The 23,807-nt window shown below is 45.0% G+C and overlaps 1 protein-coding gene across 1 annotated transcript in view; it reads right to left on the bottom strand.

Moving 5' to 3' along the window:
• The window catches only part of UBE2L3 (ubiquitin conjugating enzyme E2 L3), a 58,389-nt gene that overhangs the window by 2,800 nt on the left and 31,782 nt on the right, over positions 1 to 23,807 (bottom strand). The window contains exon 3 of the mRNA XM_080821110.1: positions 3,497 to 3,683. Within this exon, the coding sequence (XP_080677236.1) occupies positions 3,497 to 3,683 (187 nt within the window). The remainder of the gene's footprint in view (positions 1 to 3,496; positions 3,684 to 23,807) is intronic.

Below are 23,807 nucleotides of genomic sequence, written 5' to 3'. Positions count from 1 at the left end.
AGGCCCTGGAAGTACATTTTTTTTGTCTATTTATTTAAGATTTATCCCTTTCATATTTGATTCTTGTATAACAGCACGAATGATAATAAAGCTATTTTGTTTGTTCCTATTTGTCCCTATTTCCCCAACTCCCTTCACTGGGATTCCAGTGTTTGCCACATACCCACATATGGCCTAAATGATTATTTACCTAATATTTTCCTCTAAGTCACCTCATTTTTTAAAATACAATTTTTCTCAAAGAAAAAGTAAATGTAACTCCAATGGAAAATCACTTTCACTTGCTATAAACAGAAGGCATGCAACAACAAACATTAAAATGAGCACCCAAGGCCCCCTCCTGTCCAGCCAGGGGAAGCAACCGCACTGGGACCAATACTCTTCCAGAGGACACCTTACAGTTTCTCGCAGACACTACCCCAGCTTGTGGGCCATGCCATCCTTTAGCAAGCTCCCAGATTCTCCACCCTGTGCTCAGCTGTGAGACTGCTCCATATTCCTCCGTCGTTCTCGACTTCAGGTGGGAATCCTGCACCACATGTGACTCAGGGCAAGAACAGATGGCTTCCTGTCTTCTGCTGTGATCAGAGACTGTCCTCTAGCAGAACCGCTGCTTCATTAGCATTTCAGGAACCTCAAGGGGCCCTTGCCTGGATAAGTGTGGTGGGGCGGGTGTGGGGAGGGCAGTGAGGAGTTTTCAAGGTTTCCTGCTCACCCTCTGTGAGGGTACTCAGGCTCTCTGCTTTTCACTATGATCATCTTCACAGCCAATGTTTCAGCAGAGAACCCTCTGTTCACTATTAAGCCTGGCTCTTCAAAAGCTAATCACTTTGCAAGTTTACTATATCTATTTAATTATTTTCTGGGAACTTGCTTTCACTTATTTGATCAAGTCGAAATATTTTCCAATTTGTTTAGTAGTTCTGGCAAGTATTTCATCCTTTCTCTGTTCCTCTGGGTATATTTCTGGCTCCTCAGCTCAACTGTAATAAGAGCCAGCTGAGCTTAGCTTGTTTTGCTAGTGAGGACCCTGACGGCTACAACTGCTTTTCAGACTACAACTGTGACCCCATCCCAGCATTTTCATACTTAAAACAGCACACTCATTATATTTCACAAATGGTCTAGCCCTGCCTTTTTTTTTAACCTCTCTCTGACCCAAATGTTCCTCAGAAGTATTTTATTTTCTCTCCAAAATGGAAGAGTTTAAAAACATTATCAAAATATACCTCCTATTCTCAATGTATAGGATCAGAGAATAAAAGCTATAAAATTTCCTCATTTTTGTTCTTACAGTTTCTTTGTAATAGGGGATGTAAACAATATCCACGATTCAATGCCCACCCCTTTTCACGGAGATCCAGGGGTTCCGTTCTCAGAATAAGATGTGAATAGAACTTTCCCTCAACCCTGAAGGTGTGCAATGCATAAGCAGCCTTCCCACAGAATGTGCTACAAAATCTAATTAGTTTTCTGCTGTTTATTGTATTTCTTGAATCCTCTTTCTAAATTTTATCTGCTTGATTTGCCTTAAGATACTGTAGGGGGAACTGAAACATTCAATTTAGGAATTATTTGATTTTTTTCTTTATATAATTTTGTTGCTGTTGTTGAGTCCATATTATGCTGGCTTTGTTGATGACTCTATATGGCAAATCTTGTTCAACCACTAAACTAAGCCCTCATTCTGCTGCTGAGACATCTACCAGAATCACATACATTGCTGAAGAGAACTCTGTCTTCAAGTTCTTTTCTTCTGCTGTGATTATCACCAACTTCTACTACCTCTCTGATAAACTTTTGTTTTGTTTCTTGACTTTTCTCCTGCTATTTTTGCTCAGTTTTTAATGCTTCCCTACTTCCTAATTAAAAATTGAGATACTAAAAATACTGAGATATAAAAAAACTCTTGAAAGTATACAATTAAGTTATTTTTTAGTAGATACACAAAAACTGTGTGATACCAGCATTTCTGGTGAAAATGTTCACCAGAACATCTTCATCATTCCAAAAACACCACCCACTCTCATACTTACTTCCTAATCCCTCCCTATCAGCCCTGACAAACACTACTCTATGTTCTCTCTCTGTAGATGTGCCTATTGTGGACATGCCATGTACAGTCGATTCTAGGGTTTTCTGCACTAGTTATACACCCTGAAGTTGCCATGAATGCTGAATTACATAGATACTGAGCCGTGAGTGACCTCAGGAATGACCAGCTGCAGAACCACCCAGCTGAGCCCAGCCAACACAGAGAATGAGGAATACCAAATTCTTGTTATGTTAAGCCGTGAAGTTTTGAGGTGGTTTGTAATACAGTAATAGCAGAAGCAAGGGAACACAGCAGCAAGTGCCAGGGACAACATGCTTGACGTATGTGAGGACAAGGAATTTCTACAGGAAAAAAACCCAAGGGTGTGCACTGAAGAACATACTTCGTCAAGCTTTTATAAATATCAACTTGTACATGACCAAATGTCATGTCCACTGGAGATCCTTCTATTCTGATTCAACATTTAAACCCAGTCCTTTCTACGACTCAGCTGCGAAACCTGGTGCACACCTTTCACGGCGATTATTTCAAATAAGGAAGGCTCAACTTCCCGTGCAAAAGGTTTTCAACTCCTTCTTTCAGGGGTTCCATTGAAAAATGACTATATTGGTCACTGAAAAACCACTTGTGACCTCACAAATTCCAGCCTCATCCACTCCCTTTAATCTGTAAAGACCATACAGTGGTTCAGGTAGCTATACATCAGAAAGCCACTAAAAATATGAGAGAAGGCGTTCAAAAAAAAGTTCTCGAGTTAACAAATAAAAACTGGACATAGTCTGTAAGAAAATATCTAGATATTTCCAATTTCCATGGGACAAGAGGAAAGCTAACCATAATGATCAATCAAGTATCCTTCCCAGAAAAATGAGCACATGGATGTTCACACAGAGGCATGTGACCACACATGGCCAACTCTGTACTTTTGTCAGGGCCCATAGCCCACAGGACCATGCCCTTCCCCCCATGCCACCCCCTCTGAGCCACCAGCATGGTGCTGCCCACCACATGGCTTTGCCTTATGCCCTTCTTTTAGTCTGGCAGGACCTCTCTAACCTCCCTTCCTCCTTCAAGTCTAAATTCATGTGCTAACTGCTGTGTGAGGTCACCTTAAACACCACTCACCCTTTCTCATTCAGAGCAGCCCTGCAGTCCTTCATGAAAACTTGAAGGGTGGCCCCTTACTGCATGGGCAGCCAATGCTGGGCTGGTCTCTCTACATGTGTCCCCACTGGTCAGGAACACAGGAGGGCCTCCTCCAATACCTACACAGGTCAACAGTTTAACTGAGATGTGTCCTGCCCACGAGAAATGGTGGGACCTCAGCAGCACTTCTACGTGCACTGGAGTTGGTCAGGTAAAATTTCTCTGGACTCTGTGAGACATAGCCCCCGCCCCCACAGCAGCACCATCCAGGAAGACATAAGAAGCATGCCTTACCTTGGTCGGTTTTGGTTGCTGGCTTCCAGTTTTCAGCACTAATTACTGGCAGACAGACCTGCCCCTTTTCATCGATGTTCGGGTGATAGATCTTTGTTTTAAATGTGATCTTCGGTGGTTTGAATGGGTACTCTGCTGGAAAGTTGATTTCGATTCTGAAGGCTCCCTTATCATATGGAGGGTTGTCCTGCAGGGAACAAGGAAAGCGCAAATGAACACACTACAGCTCAAAAACCTGTCACTGAGACAGAACTGCTCTGTTTACTTGAAAAATTATTTTATTTCAAGCAGTATGCCAATTGGAATCTTGTCACCTTGAGGGCCACCAATAATCAGTCAGTATTTCTACAGCAAGATGTCTGCTAAATTCCAGAAAACTCTGCGATAGACGGTGTGGTCTCTTTATCTTTGTACCCTTAATAGCTTTTGTTTGTTTGTGTAGTTTTAGGTCTACAGCAACAGCAAGAGGGAAGTGCAGGCATCCCTCACTTTCCAAAAGTTTGAGTGACGCCACTTCACTTTCATCAAAGGCCTACGTTAGTAACTGTTTTGCTAGCCAACAGAAAGACATTTGAAGAGGATTTCTACTTTTATCGAAAAAGGCAAAAAAGTGAAAAATAGCACCCAGTGTTTGTTTTGCCGCAATCCTTTATACACAGGCAGTGAGCACCAGGAGCGACCAGAGTGGTGGCGCTGCCCAGAGCCTCCCCCAGGAACTACACCCAGTGTAGCTGCCAGAGCGCTGAACTCTCGTCTGTGAGCACCTGTGCTTTATCTGATTTATTTTGTGTTATCTGTTAGCAAGATGTGTCCTAAAGTATCAGACAAGCCTGAGAGAGGTTATTTTGGGGGTCTGGGAACACTAAACGTTTTTTCCATGTAAGTTAATGGTAATTAAATGCTTCTTTACTTTACACCACTTTGGCTTACACAAGGTTTCCTCGGAACGCTCTACTTTTGTTTGTGTGGTTTTTAAGATTTTATTCTTATGCAATCCCTTCACCCAATGTGGGGCTCAAACTCACAACCCAGAGATCGGGGTCGTGGGCTCCACTGACTGACCCAGCCAGTTGCCACAGAATGCTCTACTTTTGGATAGCAGAGGAAAGGTGAGCTGGGTTCCTCTAAAGTCCCCTCCTTCACACACAGCCTATCACTACCAACATTCCCCACAGACTGGTTTGTTACAATCAATGAACCTACATGGACACCTCACTGCCACGTGCAGTCCAGTTACACTAGGGTTCACTCTTGGTGACGTGCATTCTATGGTTTGGGTAAGGTATCATACATTAGAGTTAGAATCTGACAGTATATATAGCCTTTACAGATGGCCTCCTTCACTTAGTAATATGCATTTAAGGTTCTGCCATGTTTTTCATGGCACAATAGCTCATTTCTTCTTAGCACTGAATATTTCATTGTCTGGATTTAGCACCACTTATTTATCCATTCATCTGCTGAAGGACATCTTGGTTGTTTCTGAGTCGGGCAACTATGAATAAGGCTGCCTTACACATCTGTGTGCAGGTTTTTGTATGGACACCCCTTTCCACCTCCGCTGGGGAAACAACGGAGCAGCATGATTCCTGGATTGTAGGTTAAGAGTATGTTTGTTTAGTTGTTTGTTTTTTGTTTTTAAGATTTTATTTATTTATTTGACAGAGAGAGAGACAGTCAGAGAGGGAACACAGGCAGGGGAAGTGGGAGTGGGAGAAGCAGGCTTCTCACTGAGCAGGGAGTCCAATGTGCGGCTTGATCCCAGGACCCTGGGATCATGACCTGAGCCCAAGGCAGATGCTTAACGACCAAGCCACCCAGGCGCCTCTAGTTTTGTTTTGTTTTCTTTTTCAAAGACACTTATTTGGGGCGCCTGGGTGGCTCAGTGGGTTAAAGCCTCTGCCTTCGGCTCGGGTCATGATCTCAGGGTCCTGGGATCGAGCCCTGCATCAGGCTCTCTGCTCAGCGGGGAGCCTGCTTCCTCCTCTCTCTCTGCCTGCCTCTCTGCCTACTTGTGATCTCTGTCTGTCCAATAAATAATGAAAAATAAAATCTTTGAAAAGAAGAAGGAAAAAAAAACCAAAGACACTTATTTATTTTTAAAGATTTTATTTATTCAGTTGTCAGAGCACAAGCAGGGGGAGCAGCAAGCAGAGGGAGAGGGAGAAGCAGGCCCCCTGCTGAGCAAGAAGCCCGATGCGGGACTTGATCCCAGGACCCTGGGATCATGACCCAAGCCGAAGGCAGATGCTTAACTGACTAAACCGCCCAGGCACCCCTTTCTTGCCCATTTTAAAATCAGACTTTGGGGCACCTGGATGCCTCAGTCAGTAGAGCATCTGCCTTCAGGCTATATAATCCCAGGGTCGTGGGATGGAGTCCCACATCTGCTTCTTCCTCTCCCTCTGCCCGCCCTCCAGCTTGCGCTCTCACGCTCACTCTCTCTCTCAAATAAATAAAATCTTTTAAAAACATAAAAATAAAAAATAAGGGGCTCCTGGGTGGCTCAGTGGGCTGGGGCCTCTGCCTTCTGCTCGGGTCATGATCCCAGGGTCCTGGGATCGAGCCCCGCGTCGGGCTCTCTGCTCAGCAGGGAGCCTGCTCCCCTTCCTCTCTCTGCCTGCCTCTCTGCCTACTTGTGATCTCTGTCTGTCAAATAAATAAAATCTTAAAAAAAATAAAATAAAATAAAATAAAATAAAATCTGTCTTTTTTTCCTTATTATTGAGTTTTAAGACTTTTTTGCTTATTTTTGGATAATAGCCCTTTATCAGACAGGTATTTTACAAATATCTCATCTTTTTTGAAAATAGAGGTGGAGGCACCTGGGTGGTGCAATTAGTTAAATGCCTGACTCTTGGTTTTAGTTCAGGTCATGATCTCAGGGTCGTGAGACTGAGTTCCCTGTCAGGCTCCATGCTCAGCACAAAGTCTACTGGAGAGTCTTTCTCTCTCCTCCTCCTCCCTAAAATAAATAAATAAATCTTAAAAAACAATAAATAAATCTAAAAAGATTAAAAAAAAGAAAAAGAAAATATGAAGAGTCACACCAGGGGTAAATAACAACCCAACCAAGACTATACCGCATTCTGGGAGGCCAAACAGGTAGCCAGGGCTCCAAAATCTGGCTAGCTAGAGCTCCTCAAAGTAAAGCCCGTATCCAGCTGGATGCTAGACTCTGGGGAGCTCAACTTGCCCCTAGCTGGTAGCCAGTCAGGGCCAGAACCATGCCCCACCTCCCTGTCCCTATGATGGCTTGAAGATCTAGACCTCAGGGGCTTGACACCCTGATGGGCCCAGGAGAGATGACCCAAGATAAAGAGCCACACCCTCCATCTACCTTCGGGAAGTTGAGCAAACCCTTCAACTACTGCCTTCTAGTACTCTGGCTCTCCTGCAGTATCACACCCAACCCAAAGAAAGCTAAGCTTCTCAGAGTGCCCAGGAATGCTGTTGAGAGCCCCCACACCATGGCCCTTCCTCTTTAATCCTCAGACCACCTGGGCATCTTCCAGCAAACACAGCTCCTCTGCTGGGGAACAGGGTTGGCATGCACCAGGTCTCCACACTGACCCATGTTCTAATCCTGCCCAAAGAAGGGAGGCATGGTGCAAGGGCTTTGAAGACAGGTAAAATTAGGGAAGGCTGAGGGGTAAGAGTCTTCCAGGCAGAGAAGACTAAAGACTAGGATGGTGGGGCTTGGAAGGGACGATCTGGGGCAAGACAAGAGGCTGGGAGCCACCAGTGTGGCTGAGCGCCTACATGGGGTCTTCCCGAAGAAAGGCTGAGGCCACTGAACTCCCCTCTGACCAGTGGGATGCCCTGTCAGAAGATTAATCTGTGGGGAAGCTTGTGAGGAAGCTGGGAGACTTAGGGTCTGGAAGAAGGTGGAGATGTTAGCAAACAGTCCAGGCTGGGTGCCTGTGTGGGAGACACCTGGCACACACCTGAGAAAGGTTAGGAGAAGACAGGACTGGAAAATCATTTTTATCCCAACACAACCTTTGCTAATCCCTTCTTCAAAATTCTCTAGAACACTCTCCAGAAGTTAAAGCGGCAGCAGACCCCTCCCAGGCCTTGTCCTGTGTGCCTACCCAGAGTCACTCACTACCAAGGACAGCTCGACTCACCGTTACAAATGTACAGATTTGTACAAATTACCAGTGGGGGAACTCAGAGAAGATAAGATGGCTTTTGGTTTTCATTTTTGGTTTTTAGGGGTTTTGTTTTGTTTTTGCTTTTGTTTTTTAAGAGAGGTTTAAATTTTCTAAGTAAAAATCATGTTCATGGGGTGCCTAGGTGGCTCAGTTGTTAAGTGTCTGCCTTCAGCTCAGGTCATGATCCCAGGGTCCTAGAATCGAGCCCCGCATCAGGCTCCCTGCTCAGCGGGAAACCTGCTTCTCCCTCTCCTACTCTCCGGCTTGTGTTCCCTCTCTCGCTGTGTCTCTGTCAAATGATAAATAAAATCTTAAAAAAAAAAAAATCATGTTCACTTCTACCACTTGAGCCATGTAAAAAGAGCTTTCCTGTACGACTTTTGTTTGGCTGGCCATATCTGCCAGATTTATTCATTCATTGCCCCAGACTGATCAACCCTGTGGCTTACCTGATGCTGGGCCCTGCACTAGGATCTGGGAGACAAGAATGAGCCAGGTCCAGTTAGCAGTGCTAACCTTGGCTCTACCTCCTGCTCACTGGGCAAGCCTGGGACCTTCCCGAACGGCTGCGATGTGGGTGTATAACTACAGTGCGCACTGAGGAGGAGGTCTGAGCACACAGAGTCCAATGTGCCTGGCCTCGGCGCAAAAAGCTCAAAGAAAAGCATCTCTGCTGCTGCCAGAAGCACTACAGGCCGAGCCTCTCACCACTCCCCACAGAACGTGGCTACGCTCACCTTACCTTCCCTGAGCCTCTGTCCTTGTCTGGGGCACTGGGGATGAACAAAGGAGTAGCTCGGGGGCGTGCCAATCACACAGACTGTCCACCTGTGCCCGTGATTTTTGCGGAAGGTGGCATGCAAAAATTAAAAAACACAGGATATACCTTCTGGAGAAAGGCGTAAAGCACCACATGTGAGTTTTTGACATTTCAGAGCTAAACTTACTCTGTGGAAGGTAGCTCAGAAACTACAAGGGACCTTAATGAAAAAACATGTTTGTGCGGTAGAGAAATATTACACAACTATCCAGGAATTTGCCTCACACCAAGGTCAAGCTGTAACACCATTCCATCATCAAATTCACCAAAGATTCCAGCACTTTTATCTTTACACATGACCCTGACCAATGTTTTTCTGTTGTTCCCGCCTATATGGGTATCTTGCATTCCTTTTAGCTGATACCACTGTGTCAGGGAATGTTTTTAGATGTAAAATTTATTTCTTCTGCTAATTTTACATGCTCTCAGTTAGTGCAAAGCCTTGAAATTTTATTTCTCTCTCTCCTGAAGACACTATAGGTTATTAGCCAAACATGTATCCACTCACCCTTTATAGACATAACTGGTTTTAAAGTGTTTATTGTTTATTTTATAAACAGTACAGTTGAGGAGAAAAGGAAAAAGAAAACTAACTTTGGTGCTGCTTTTGTGCTTACGATCCATTTTTCTGCCTTTGCTTCTAGTCATGATACACATGCATGTACAGATTTGACTGCTCTTTACCAAGGATTTATGACACGCTAGCTGCTTCTCTGTCTTCCCTCCAACTCACCTCCCCCCACGGCAAACCTCAAGCAGATGCTGTCATCAGCCACATCTGGAAATGAGACAAGTGAGATGGAAGTTGAGCAATCAGCCGAAGAACCTAAATCAGACCTCCTCTCTGGTAACACAACTCACTGCACGTGCCAGAACCCATCCGGGCCCATCCTCGTCACCTCTGTGTGACCTGCAGGCCCGAGGAAGCCATGAGCACATGCTGCTGTTCATGCTGCTTTCGGTGCCCTGAGTCACTGTCTCTTTCTGCCTCTGGACTAGAAGTCTTATGTCCCCTGCCGCATCCAATAAGCTGTTAGCTTGCAAGTAGGGTAAAAACTTGAGATCCCTCAGTTCCTGACACCTGCTGTGCAAGGCACAAAGCCATCCTGCAGTGACTAAGACCGACTTCACCAAGAGGAAGCTCTTCCACACAAGGCACCAAATCCACCTCCCCCCCCAGGCTTTGACCTGTGCGCCCCACCCCTAACCCTGGGGCCAAGCCTAACCTTTCCTTCCCAGGGCAACCCTTTAAGAATCCCAAGACTCCATTGCATTTCATGTCTTCCTCTCTTGAGTGAAGACCGACTCCTTCAATTATCTCACAGAAGTCAGTTTGTGTCACCGCTGTGACTGCTTTCTCTGTGCTGCAGTGAGGACACCACACAGCTCTCTGGCAGTAAGAGGAAGTCAGGCCAGTCCTCCCACTCCGTGACATGGACTGCTGCCACACGGCATGTCCCCACAGCATGTGCACAGCTAACTGACACCACACATAGGACTGACGCCTGACCTGATGTGAACAGGAGGATCCTGGTTTAGAGCTAATGTCCGCGTTGTCCCTTCTTCAAGTGTCAGATGGACTGAAGGCTCTGTGCGTTGCATCCACTTCTGTCCCCTTTAGTGATGACCCCTCAGCAGCATCCTTTCCCTATGTTTCACCCAGCAAGTTAATGAAGCCAGAGATTCACTACGACTAGGATGCCAAGCCCAGCCAGCCCCTAGAGCTGAGCTCTTGTTAAAGGGGAGCTGTCTATGCACTCAAGCCTACAGGGTCCACTCTAGAATCTTGTCATGGGTCTTCTGAACAAAGAAGATGTAAATTGTCAAGTATTTATTCTTTCATATCTATTCTGAAAATGCACTTTCTGGTTGCCTGAATCACAAAATCTGTTCGATTAGTAGGCTCATTCTGCCCTAATGTTGCTTTCTAAAGAGGAGTCATTTGTACTACCTCCAATGGTTTGGTTTGTAGGGCTCTTCACAGTATAAGTCTTTGTCAACGAATACCCAATGTTACAGAATTCCATCATATTAAAACTTATTAGTGCGAGAGAGTATTTTTATTTTTTATTTTTATTCATTTTTTAAAAGATTTTTTTTATTTTTTATTATTTTTTATTTTTATTCATTTTTTAAAAGATTTTATTCATTTATTTGACAGAGATCACAAGTAGGCAGAGAAGCAGGCAGAGAGAGGAGGGGAAGCTGCTCCCCGCTGAGCAGAAAGCCCGATGCCGGGCTCGATCCCAGCACCCTGGGATCATGACCTGAGCCTAAGGCAGAGGCTTTAACCTATTGAGCCACTCAGGCGCCCCATGAGAGAGTATTTTTAAAACCCGTTTTCTTGTCTCTCGTGACCAAGCTACCTTTTGAATTTTATCTAAATTTAAGAATCAAAATCTCCATGAACTGAATTCAATAAGGAACTTCCTCTGCTCTCAATTCATATGTATGTCTCACAACACAATCCACTTTCCCCCCAAGAATGGAAGTAGCTGGGATGCCTGGGCAGCTCAGTCGGTTAAGCGTCTGCCTTCGGCTCAGAACATGATCCCAGGGTCCTGGGAGCAAGTTCCGCATCGGGTTCCCTATTCAGTGGGAAGCCTGCTTCTCCCTTTGCCTGCTGCTTCCCCTGCTTGTGCTTGCTCCCTCTCTCTGACAAGTAAATAAATTTAAAAGAAAAAAAAAAAAAAAAAGAATGGAAGTAGCTAACATTCGTACCCTGAAGTGTATTAAACAGTCCATCCCCCAGGATAAGAGCTGTTAGTCCCCTGCTGCATGGCCCTGGTATGTTCTCTACTCATATGTAGTGTAAACAAAGGCATTTTATTCCGGACATCTGTACGTATTACTTACAAGTAGTTACGAAGCTGGAGTCATACTGTCTCTATCCTTTTGTACTTCTGTTCATGTTGCTATACACGGTCTCCCACCCTGCGGTCCAGCTGCTGCCCACTTCTTAGGCCACAGCGCCTTGCAGGTGGAGCCACACTCAATGTCAAAGAGACCACAGAGGGCAGTGCCCCTCTGGCTTTTGTCCACAAAGCCTGTGACTGGCTTTGACAGGAGTGCAACAGTTCCCACCAATATAGAGGGATGCTCTTCCCCGAAAATATCTCCAGTGTAATGTGAGGTTGGCGACAAAATTATGCTTTACGTAGGGATCTCCTCATTTGGCTACAACCATTACAGCGACAGAAAGGCAGAAGTGAGAAGCTACAGGAGAATCAGCAGGAAAGCAGAGAAGAGCGGAAAACCCACCGGGGCTGGGTCCTGAGAGAGGCAGGACTTGGCTCCATCTCAGTCCAGAGAGGCGATGCAGAAAGAAGGAAGGGGTCTGGCAGGTGAGGATTTCCGGTGAAGCGGGCTGTAAGGTGAGTAAGGACCCAGAAAGGAAGGTGAGAGACTGGAACTACGAACGCAGCAACAAAGAGGTGAAAGAAGGAAACCAAAGCTTCACATGTGCTCCCGGGGGTCAGGGTGGACTTGTGAGAAATCTTCCTTTTTAAAAAACTGAAAAAATAATCTAGCATTGAAGGAGCTTTTATACTGTGCCTGGGACAGTCCCAGATACTTTTAGTCAAGAACAGTATACCAGTCACCAGAGGGCAATGGAAGAAAAAAGGAAGGTGGGGGTGCCGGTATCACAGATACCCAAGCACCCTACTAGCTTTGGCAAGTCTTTAGGTTTTGTCACAAGTAGGAAAAAAGTGTTTTGTTTTGTTTTTTAAAGATTTTGTTTATTTATTTGACAGAGATCACAAGTAGGCAGAGAGGCAGGCAGAGAGCGAGATGGAGAAGCAGACTCCCTGCTGAGCAGAGAGCCTGATACGGGACTCGATCCCAGGACCCCGGGATCATGACCTGAGCCGAAGGCAGAGGCTTTAACCCACTGAGCCACCCAGGTGCCCCGGAAAAAAGTGTTTTAATTGAGGCAAAATTCACATAACATACAATTAACTATTTTGGCATGTATGATTCAGTGGTATAGTGAATTCATAATGTTGTACCCCTTCTCTCTAATTTCAAGACTTTCCTTGCCTTCAAACACTCTGTATCCATTAAGTAACAAACAGAAAATCGAGGCAATAAAACTCTGTTGAATAGATTACATATTTGCTTCAGTGGAGGCTGAGGGAGCTGTACCAGAGGTGGCTAACTTCTCCCAGGAGGGAGAGGAGAGGAGCTCAAGGTTGAAGGAGGGACCCTCAGGTAGAGGACAGGCAAGTCAAGAAAGAACACACATCACTTTCTACAAGCCACCCTCCAGAGCTGCTAAAATGACATTTGGTGCTATCAGAGAGAGAAATCTGTGTTGTGGTAGAAAACAGGCTACCCTCATCTCTCTCCCTAACAGAGAACTGGGGCCAGCACCCCAGCAGGTGGCACTCCTGCCCATTTTCTTTTAGGTGAACATATCAGCGCGCACCCTCTCAAATGCCGGGATTTGTACGTGCAGTGCCATAACACCTTTATTTTTATTTACCTTGCAGTGTGCTACCAACTTTACCCTTATCACCCATACACTTAGCTCCTCAATCTTCATAATGGTTTGGATGCACCACAATTTCCTTACCACTGCCCCACCGCAGGGCATGAACTCCACTTCACTTGTAAAGATGAAATCAATAGTATCATGAGTGTCCACGGGAGCAGTAAAGACCCAACATACTTTTTTAATAAAAAACAAAGCTACCATGTGTTCCCAAGAGCACCAGCCAGCTCCCCTGGCTGAAAAGCAGGAAAGCAGAGCTGGCAAGGCTGCAGGGAGCCATAAGGACATGGTGGCAGCACCCATTCTGGGAAGCCACAAAATCAGAAATGATTATTTCTTCCTTTTTCTTGTCTTTTCTTTCTTTCTTTTTTTTTAAGATTTACTTATTTATTTTGGAAAGGAGAAAGAAGGCATGGGTTCGAGGGGTGGCAGAGGGAGTGAATCTGAAGCAGACTCCACCATGAGCAGGGAGCCCCTTGTAGGGCTCAATCCCATGACCCTGAGATCGTCATGACCTGAGTCAAAAACCAAGAGCTGGACACTTAACCAACTTAGCCACCCCAGCGCCCTGAGGATGTTTTCATATAAGGAAGAAGCCTGGTTTCATCTAAGAGAGGAAGTGGTGGCAAGGAACATTTCTGTTCTGGTAGGCTCCTTACTGTGTTCTCCTAGTTGCATTCTGATCACCTGTCTTCCCCCATTAGTGCAGGAGATACCTGAGAGCAAGGACCCAAGGCACCCTCAGAAGCAAGCCTCAAATGTTTGCTAACTGAACGGCTAAGCTAACAGATTCTCTTCTTGATTATAAATCATCAATGCCAGGGTTTATGTTATGGCCAGGAATGTCAGCTCTCAGAATAATACTTTAATGTGCCTGAAACACAGTGACCCCAGAAGCGTGTACACAGAAAACATTTCCGCATCTCTGGATATCCCAGGCACCAGTCACAGCTTAGAGTGGCTAATAAAGTAGAAGTATGAGAACCTCACAGCCAATCTAGGAGGCAGGGAGTCGATTCCAGGTCATTCACATGGAAATAAAACAAGTTCTTTTTAGGAAAGAAAAACTGAGGGGCACCTGGGTGGCTCAGTTGGTTAACCATTGGCTTTTGGCTCAGGTCATCATCTCTAGTCCTGGGACAGAGCACATCAGGCTCCCTGATGTCTGCTTCTCCCCCCACCTCTGCCACTCCCCCTGCTTGTACACTCTCTCTTTCACTCTCTCTCTCAAATAAATAAAATCTTTAAAAAGAAAGAAAGAAAGAAAAACTGATATTACTGCTTTTTTAAAAACCAAGGCTAGGGGGTCCTGGGTGGCTCAGTGGGTTAAGCCTCTGCCTTCAGCTCAGGTCATGATCTCACTGTCCCACCGAGCCCCACATGGGGCTCTCTGCTCAGCGGGGAGCCTGCTTCCCCCTCTCTCTCTGCCTGCCTCTCTGCCTACTTGTGATCTTTGTCTGTCAAATAAATAAATAAAATCTTTTTAAAAAAATAAATAAAATATTAAAAGCAACAACAACAATAAAGCTAGGGGCGCTTGGGTGGCTCAGTCGTTAAGTGTCTGCCTTTGGCTCAGGTCATGATGGGATCGAGCCTCGAATCAGGCTCCCTGCTCAGCAGGAAGCCTGCTTCTCCCTCTCCCAGTCCCCCTGCTTGTGTTCCTTCTCTCGCTATGTGTCTCTATCAAATAAATAAATAAAATCTTAAAAAAAAAAAAAGCTAATTACAACTGAATTAAAAAAAAATAAAAACACACATGCCCAAATAACCCAATTTTAAAAATGGGCAAGGTAACTTGAACAGACATTTCTCCAAAAAAGATACATAAATGTCCAATAAACACAGGAAAACATATTCCACATTATTAGCCATCAGGGAAATGCAAATCAAAACCACAGTGGGATACCACTCTGCACCGACTAGGAAGGCTGTAATGAAAAGGACGGACAGTAGCAAGTGTTGACAGAGATACAAGGAATAAGAGCCCCTATACTCTGCTGGTAGAAATGTAAGTGGTGCAGCCACGTGGAAACAGTCTGGCAACTCCTCAAATGGTTAAACACAAAGTTACCATATAACCCAGCAACTCCACCCCTAGGTAAATACCCATAAGAAATGAAAACATATTCCACATAAAAACCAGTACGTGAATGTTCACAGCAGCATTATTTTTAACAGCCCCAAACTGGAAACAATCCAAATACCCATCAACTGACGAATGGATAGATAAACAGAATATAACCATTATAATGGAAACTTATCTGGCAATAAGAGGAATGAATTTCTTTTTTTTTTTTTTTTAAAGATTTTATTTATTCATTTGACAGACAGAGATCACAAGTAGACAGAGAGAGAGGAAGGGAAGCAGGCTCCCTGCTGAACAGAGAGCCCGATGCGGGGCTTGATCCCAGGACCCTGGGATCATGACCTGAGCCGAAGGCAGAGGCTTTAACCCACTGAGCCACCCAGGTGCCCCAAGAGGAATGAATTTCTGATACACGCTACAACATGGGTGAAGCCTGAAAGCATCATGCTAAGGAAAGAAGTCAGACACAAAAGGTCATACATTGTAAGATTCCATTTATATGAAATATGCAAAATAAGCTAAAGCTACAGAGACAAAGTAGCTTTTTGGTTGCCTAGGCCTAGGGGGATGAGGGTGATGGCTATGGGCAGGGGTGGTTCTTTTGGGAATAATGAAAAATGTAAAATTGTGGTTATAGTGGCACAACTCTCTGAATATACTAAAATCCACTCAATTGTACACTTTATTTTTGAAAAAGATTTATTTATTTGAGAGAGAGAGTGAAAGAGAGAGAGCACACGCAGGGGGAGACGCAGAGGGAGAAGCAGGTTACCTGCTGAGCAGGGAACCTGACTGTGGCGGTCATTCCCAGGACCCTGGGACTGTGACCTGAGTCGAAGGAAGACCCTTAACTGACCCCCCAGGCGCCCCGAATTGTGTACTTTAAAAGGAGGAAATGCATGGTTTGTGAATCTCAACAAGACTTTTAAAAAAACTGGGGCGCTTGGGTGGCTCAGTTGCCTGAGCATCCGACTCTTGGTTTCAGCTCAGGTCATGATCTCAGGGTCCTGAGATCGAGCCCCCCTATCAGGCACTGCGCTAGGCAGGGAGTGTGCTTGAGATTCTCTCTCTTCCTCTATCTCCTCCCCCTGCTCGTGCAAGTGCGCACGCTCGCTCACGCACTCTTGCTCTCTCTGCTTCAAATAAATAAATCATCCCCCCCACCGCCACCACCCGCCCCCCGCCCTGCCCAAATCAAAGCTAACACAGAAATAGTAATTCTCAACTAAGGGTAGTGTTATTCCTCCCTCACAGGTTTAGAAATGCCTGGGCAGGGGATGGGGGAAGGGGAGCAGGGACGCCTGGGTGGCTTAGTCAGTTAAGTGTCTGCCTTTGGCTCAGACCGTAATCTCAGGCTAAGGCCATAATCTCAGGCTCCTGGGATAGAGCCCCTTCTTGGGCTCCCTGCTCAGTGGGGAGTCTGTCTCTCCCTCCGGCTGGCTAGTGCTCTATCTCTCTCAAATAAATAGAATCCTGAAAGAGGGGCACCTGGGTGGCTCAGTGGGTTAAAGCCTCTGCCTTCGGCTCAGGTCATGGTCTCAGGGTCCTGGGATCGAGCCCCGCATCGGGCTCTCTGCTCAGCGGGGAGCCTGCTTCCTCCTCTCTCTCTCTGCCTGCCTCTCTGACTACTTGTGATCTGTCTGTCAAATAAATAAAAATCTTAAAAAAAAAAAAAAAGAATCCTGAAAGAGTGAGAAATGCCTGAGGGTGTCCCTACATTGTCCCAATGACAAAGCTGGCCACTGGCACCTACTGGACAAGAAACAAGGACAATCCTACACAAATAATCCACAGGCACACACCAAAATGCAGTTTATAATGCAATCACATTGAGAAATACTGGTTTTGGGTAACTACAAGTTCAATTTACAAACTGTTTGGGAGGTGCCTACTATGTGCGACATGTCGGTGCTAAGGGCAGGAAATGTAAGGGAAACTGATACAGGCTTCTATCTGACCCAGAACTTGTTGAGACAGATATTCATACCACAATAAAGCAGAAGTCACACTGTGAGGAGTGCCCAAATAGATGGGGGGCAAAGTGATGTGGTGCAGGTCACAGCACACCCGAACAGGCTGTCAGCCAACAGGCATCCCCCCATTTCTTTACAGGCAAAACCCCAGTTTTGTACGTGGTCATGCTGCTTCCTCACTGTGATCTAGAGGTAAGTCCTGACTGGTCTAAACCTATCCAACAAAGCAGCCACCAGTTGCTATTGCACACTTGGAATGTGACCCTTCTGGGGCATCTGGTGGCTCAGTTGGTTAAGCATCAGACTTTTGATCTCAGCTTAGGTCTTGATCTCGGGGTCAGGAGTTCAAGCCCCACAAAGGGCTCCACATGTGGAGTAGGAAGGGAAGAGAAGAGATGAGAAGAGAAACTCTTCTGAATTGAGATGTGCTATGAGTGCAAAATACCACCTGGATTTCAGAGACCTTGTACAAAAAGAGTTTAAAATATTTCAGTAATAATTATTGGGATTATGTCTTAAGAAATATTTTAATATAATTTATCTAAACTATTTTACCACAATGAATGCCAAAATGAATTTTTAAAAATACTAGAAAACTTAAAAGTACAGCTGTGACTCACAGAATATCCCAATTGGACAGCACTATCATCCATTGTGGGACTTTCCTACCAGCGACAGACGGGGTTGGGGTTGGGGCAGGGGTAAGCCATGTGTCCTGGTTTTGGATAATGACATGTGGGGGCCTTTGGGCAGCTTCCAGGATGGGTGTCTTTGTTCTTCATCACACCGAACTACACATACGATAAAAACTACACAGACAAAAACACACACATACTAAAATTAGAGAAATCTAAACAAGGTCCGTGGACTACATAGCTGTTAATTTTCTGGTTATGATACTCTGCTACGGTTATGCAACAGGTGAAAGGTACTGCCGATCTCTATTACTATAATTGCATGAGAATCTACGATTATCTCAAAATTAACCATTCAAAGACAGAAAAGAAATGAAGGGAAGAGGAGGTCCTCTTCCTACCCTGGCCACTGCGGGCCCTGCAGCCAACCCCAGTACTGCAGCAACTATGTGATGTATGGCTGAAAGTCAGGCTGAATAGAACCAAGAACCGGAGAAGAGGGACAGGCCAAATTCAGGTCCCTGCTCCCATCATGGAGCTGCTGGACTAACCAGCCCAGAGCATGCACCACAGGACTTTCTGGAGCAGTTAACTTTCCCTTTTCGAAGCAAAGCTGAGCTGGGGGTTTCCTTACTTGCAATCAAAAGCGACCTCACCAGTATGAATGGTGACTGCAGAGAACACGGAAGGATGTGATTCACTGAGACCAGGGGATGGAGAGTTTCACAGAAGACTCAGGAGGACGAGTGCCTTAAGTAGAAGAGGCTTCCTGAGCAGGAAGAGGTGTGATGTTCCTGGGAGAATGTGATGCCTCTCCCTGAAGGTTAACAGGAATTTAACTCAACAATTAGCTTTGAGTACCCTAGCCACAGTCCAACTTAGAGTCAACTGGTGGTACCAAGGCATTGACGTGCAGCGCATGAGACAAGGGGGCAAAGCTGTTCCAAAGAGGCTGGTATCCAGCCCGGGTGGGGGAGATGTGATGATGAGCCTGGGAGGTGCTGCAAAGAACTGAAATGAAAAAGCCTGCACAGAGACAAAAGTACTTCCAGTTTCTGAAAGAGGGTATTATCAGTGCAACTCATGCCCATCCCCAAAACTACTCCAGAGGGGTTCACCAAAACCTGGTGTGTGTGCACACCGAAAGGAGAGCAGTGCGCCCCAGGAGCCAGCATGGAGGCCAGAGAAACTGCCATGTCAGAGTCTGCTTCCTCTCCCACCAGCTGGCAGGGGAAACAACAAGGAAGTACAAGGCCTCTCCAGAGGGCCTTCATTTCATTATAAAAACAATTCTTGAGGCAGCCTTTGATATACAAGGCCTCAGGGATACAAAGATGACTCACAAGTCTGTGGCTCTGAAGCCCAAAGGCGAAGACATCCAGGGCAGCTGACTCAAGCATTAACCACAGCATTAGCTGAGGTAAACACTTGCTCTGTGCCAGGCCCAGGAGCACTGTCAACTATTTTTAGTCCCCTGCCCGCTGTGAGAGGCAGGCACTTACTAGCTCCATTTTACAGATGAGGAACTGAGGCACAGGCAGTCAGAAGACAACTTACTGTTACTGTTAGATTGTTTCCATCTATGCATGTCTTACCTTCTCGGTAACAGGTAAAACTAGCAGCAGCACAAGTTTAGGGTGACAATGACAGGGGACAGAAGTAGCCCAGGCAAGAAAGGAACTCAAGATGGAATGAATTCCTGGGATGCCCGGGCAGCTCAGTTGGTCAAGCGTCCCACTGTTGGTTTCAGCTCAGGTAGTGATCTCCAGGTGGTGGGGTCGGACCCCATGTCCAGCTCCGTGCTCAGCCCTCTAACTCTGCTCCTCCCCCCATTCCTTCTTTCTCTCTCTCTCCCTCAAATAAAATCTTAGGGAAAAAAAAAAAAAAGATGGAATGAAATCCTGCCTTAAAGAATGCAAGTACTCAAATCACAAAATTAGAAGAGGACAAAGAACAAACACCAAGGAAAACAGAAGACATCAAAACATAAAAGTAGAAATTACAAGAAAAGCAAAAATCAGCTACTCACAACACAGGAAAAGAATGAAATTTCTACTTCATGATACATGAAGCCCATGTGACCATTTACCCAAATCCACTAGCACACAGAAAACACAATCCAATCTCACATATAAACAGAGGCAAAAACACTAAAGACTAGTAAATTTAATACGATGGAATATTTTACTTTTTCACTTTAATTTTTTAAAAAATGCATTCTGAAGATCTATTTATTTTAGAGAGTGTGTGTGCGCACACACACAAGCAGGGGAGAGGGGCAAGGGAAATGGAGAGAAGCAGACTCCCTGATGAGCAGAGCCCCACGCAGGGCTCAATCCCATGGCTCAAGATCGCGACCTGAGCCAAAATTAAGAGCCAACGTTCAGACGACTGAGCCGCCCAGGCGTCCCTACAATGGAATATTTTAAAGGTAGTTCATGATGAAGGAGGGGTTAATCCAGAAAGGGAAGAGAGTTTTAATTAACAGGCCACCTTGAAAACCCATATCATAAAATTTAATTGACAGTAATATGGCCTTTAATGAATCCACTCATTCCTGATTAAAATTTACAAATTTAGAGAGCAACATCAGCAAAATGGCAAAGCAAGCAGCTCCAAACTCCCTTCCACAGAAACATAAAACAAAACAAAGACACAAAAAACCCACACCCACAGACACTGTCAGAACCAACTTCGTATGAACTCCGGAAAACGATCCAAGGTTTACAGCAACCGAATGAATGCAGAATCAAGAAAAAGGCAACTGAAAACTGGCGGGAAAGCTTTGTGGCAATTTTACTCGCTTTTACTCCACCCGCTCCCTGGCAGGACAGCCCGCAGTCTTGCAGAAGGCAGCCTCTATTTCCAGCGTGGGGCCCTGGTCCCTGGTTCCAGAGGGAGCAGAGCAGACCTTACTTGCAAATTACTGTCTGTCTGTTCGAACCAGTCTTAGGACAACCTGAGGGACTGACTACAAGGCGCTTAACTTTGTTTTGCCTAACTCAGAATCCACACAAGGGTGGAAAATCCCGGCCCTGCTCAAAAACACTCTGAGGCAATGAAAAGCCCACAGCCAAATGGAGCAAAGAGAGTGACTGAGACATACAAAAGACTTCCTAAAGCAAAAGAGGAAAAGCCAAGGAGAAACTGGGGAAAACTAGGGCCTTCAAATGTGCCCTGGTATACTGGGGAATTGAGAAAGCCATGCATATGCCTAGGGCAGGCTACCTGCTGGGCAAAGTCCTGAGCCGACCTGTAACTTTCACCGCTGGCTAACTGTAGCCTCAATGCAAGCAACAAGTAAAGGCTATGGGAGAACTGCAGCTGACATGGCCACGCGTTAAAGTAGTACCCCAGCACGGAGCCAGTCTGCACAGACTGAGAGAAACTCTTTTTTTTTTTAATTTTTTAAAATTTTTTAGGCTTTTGACATTCAAGGAAATTACAGCCCTAACATGGGTAAAACACAAGTGAAACCTTCAACAGTCAAGAACGGCAAACCCCAGGGCACCAGGCTGGCTAAGTCAGTAGAACATGTGACTACTGATCTTGGGGTTTTGAGTTCAAGCCTTACCTTGGCTGTAGAGATCACTTAAAAGACAAAACAAAAAAAAACCCAGCAAATCCTGGGCAAGGGGGAGAATCTGATTCCACATTATAATATTCAAATATCCAGTTTTCAACACCACCACCAAAAACAAAGACCACGAAGTACACAAAGAAAAGGAGAGGTGCCTGGCTGGCTAGGCCCATACAGTATGTGATCCTGGGGTTAAAAATTCAAGCCCAACCCTGGGTATAAATATTACTTAAAAATAAAACCTCAGGGCACCTGGGTGCCTCAGTTGGCTGAACAGCTGACTCTTGGTTTCAGCTCAGGTCATGATCTCAGCGTTGTCAGCAAGGAGTCTGCTTCCCCACTTGGTCTGCCCCTCCCTCCACTCATGCTAACACACACTCTCTCAAATAAATCTTTAAAAATAAATGAATAATAAAATAAAATCCTTCCCCCCTCCCCACAATTTAAAGTAGGCTCTATGCCCAGCATGGAGCTGAACACAGAGCGTGAACTCATGACCCTGAGATCAAGAGTCAGACGCTTGGGACACCTTTGTGGCTCACTGGGTTGGTTAAGTGTCTGCCTTCAGCTCACGTCATGATCCCAGGATTCTGGAATTAAGTGCGGCATCAGGCCCTTTGCTCAGCGAGGACCTTGATTTCTCCCTCTCTCTGCCGCTCCCCCCTGCTTGTGCTTTCTCTCGATCAAATAAATAAAATCTTTAAAAAGAAAAAAAAAAAGAAAAAGACTCAGACGTTTAACCAACTGAGCCACCCAGGTGCCCCAAAAATAAAATCTTAAAAAAAAAAAAAAAAAAGAAAGAAAGAAAGAAAGAAAGAGAAAAAGTGTGACCCATCTAAAGGAATAAAACCAATCGACAGAAACCATCCCTAAAGAACTCTAAACACGGGACTTACTAGACAAAGAATTAAAATCAACGGTCTTTTTTTTTAAGTTTTTATTTATTCATTTATTTACGTAATCTCTACACCCAACGTAAGGCTTGAACTCACAACTCCGAGATCAGGAGTCACATGCTCTTCTGACTGAGCCAGGCAGGCACCCCTAAAATCGACAGTCTTAAACATGATCAAAGAGATAAAGGAAATCATGTCTACGGCCATACCACCCTGAACGTGCCGGATCTCGTCTGATCTCGGAAGCTAAGCAGGGTCAGGCCTGGTTAGTACTTGGATGGGACAAAGAGATAAAGGAAATCATGGACTAAGAACTCAATGAAACCAGGAAAATGATTTCTGAACAAAATGAGAACATCGATAGACAGAAATTATAAAAAGGAAACAAAGAGAAATTTTGGAGCTGAAAAACACAATAACTGAAATGAAAGCCACAGCAGAGGAGTTTGACAGTAGATTTCGGGAAGTGGCAGAATCAGAAAGAACTGCCTGAAGTTAGGACAATTATCCAGTCTGAAGACCAGAAAGAAAAAGAAATGAAGAAAAGTGAACAGAACCTAGGGAAATATGGAACACCATCAAGAAGACCAAAATACACATTATGGGACCCCCAGAAGGCTAAGCAAGAGAAAACAGGCAAAAAAAAAAAAAATTGAAAAATAATGTGCAAAAACTTCCTAAATTCTACGAAAGATGAACTACACATATAAGAAGCTTAATGAACTCCAAGCGGAATCAAAGAGATCTATACCAAAACACAGTCAAACCATCGAAGACAAAGAGATGCTCTTTTTTTTTTTTTTTAAGGATTTTAATTTATTTATTTGACAGATAAAGAGAGCAGGCACAAACAGGGGTAGCCACAGGCAGGGGGAGAGGGAGAAGGAGGCTCCCTGCTGAGCAGGGAGCCTGATGTGGGGCTCAATCCCAGGACCCTGGGATCATGACCTGAGCTAAAGGCAAACACTTAATGACTGAGCCACCCAGGCACCCCAATAATCTTTTTCTAAAGTAGGCTCCAAGCCCAGTGTGGAGCCCAATGTTGGGCTTGAACTCATAGCCCTGAGAGCAAGACCTAGAGCTAATACCGAGAGTTAGATGCTTAACCAAATGAGCCACCCAAGTGCCCTAGACAAAGAGATAATATTGAAAGCTGTAAAAGAGAAGTGGTTTCTTGGATCCTCAGTAAGACGAATGATATCTCACTAGAAACCATGGAGGCCAGAAGGCAGTGGGATGACATATTCAAGGGGTTGAGAGGTAAAGACATCAGCAAAAACTATCCTCCAAAAATGAGTGAGAAATTAAAATATTCCCAGATTTAAAAAAAAAGCTGGGGGGGGGGCAGCTGGGTGGCTCAGTCATTAAGCATCTGCCTTCGGCTCAGGTGGTGATCCCAGGATCCTGGGATCAAGCCCCACATCGGGCTTCCTGCTCAGCAGGAAGCCTACCTCTCGCTATCTGTCAAATACATAAATAAATCTTAAACAAACAAACAAACAAACAAAAAGCTGGGAGAATCTTCACTTTCCCTAAAAGAAATACAAGAGTCCAACAGGCTAAATGAAAGGACAGTAACTTAAAGCCATATGAAGAAATAAAGAACAATAAATTTAACTACACAGAAAAATATAAAAGCTAGTAATATAGATTATTGTACTTTGGGTTT

This window comes from Martes martes (genome assembly GCF_963455335.1).
Source record: "Martes martes genome assembly, chromosome: 13".
Taxonomy (NCBI): domain Eukaryota; kingdom Metazoa; phylum Chordata; class Mammalia; order Carnivora; family Mustelidae; genus Martes; species Martes martes.
The sequence above is the reverse complement of the archived record's forward strand: the minus strand, read 5'-3'. Positions and strand labels throughout refer to the sequence as shown.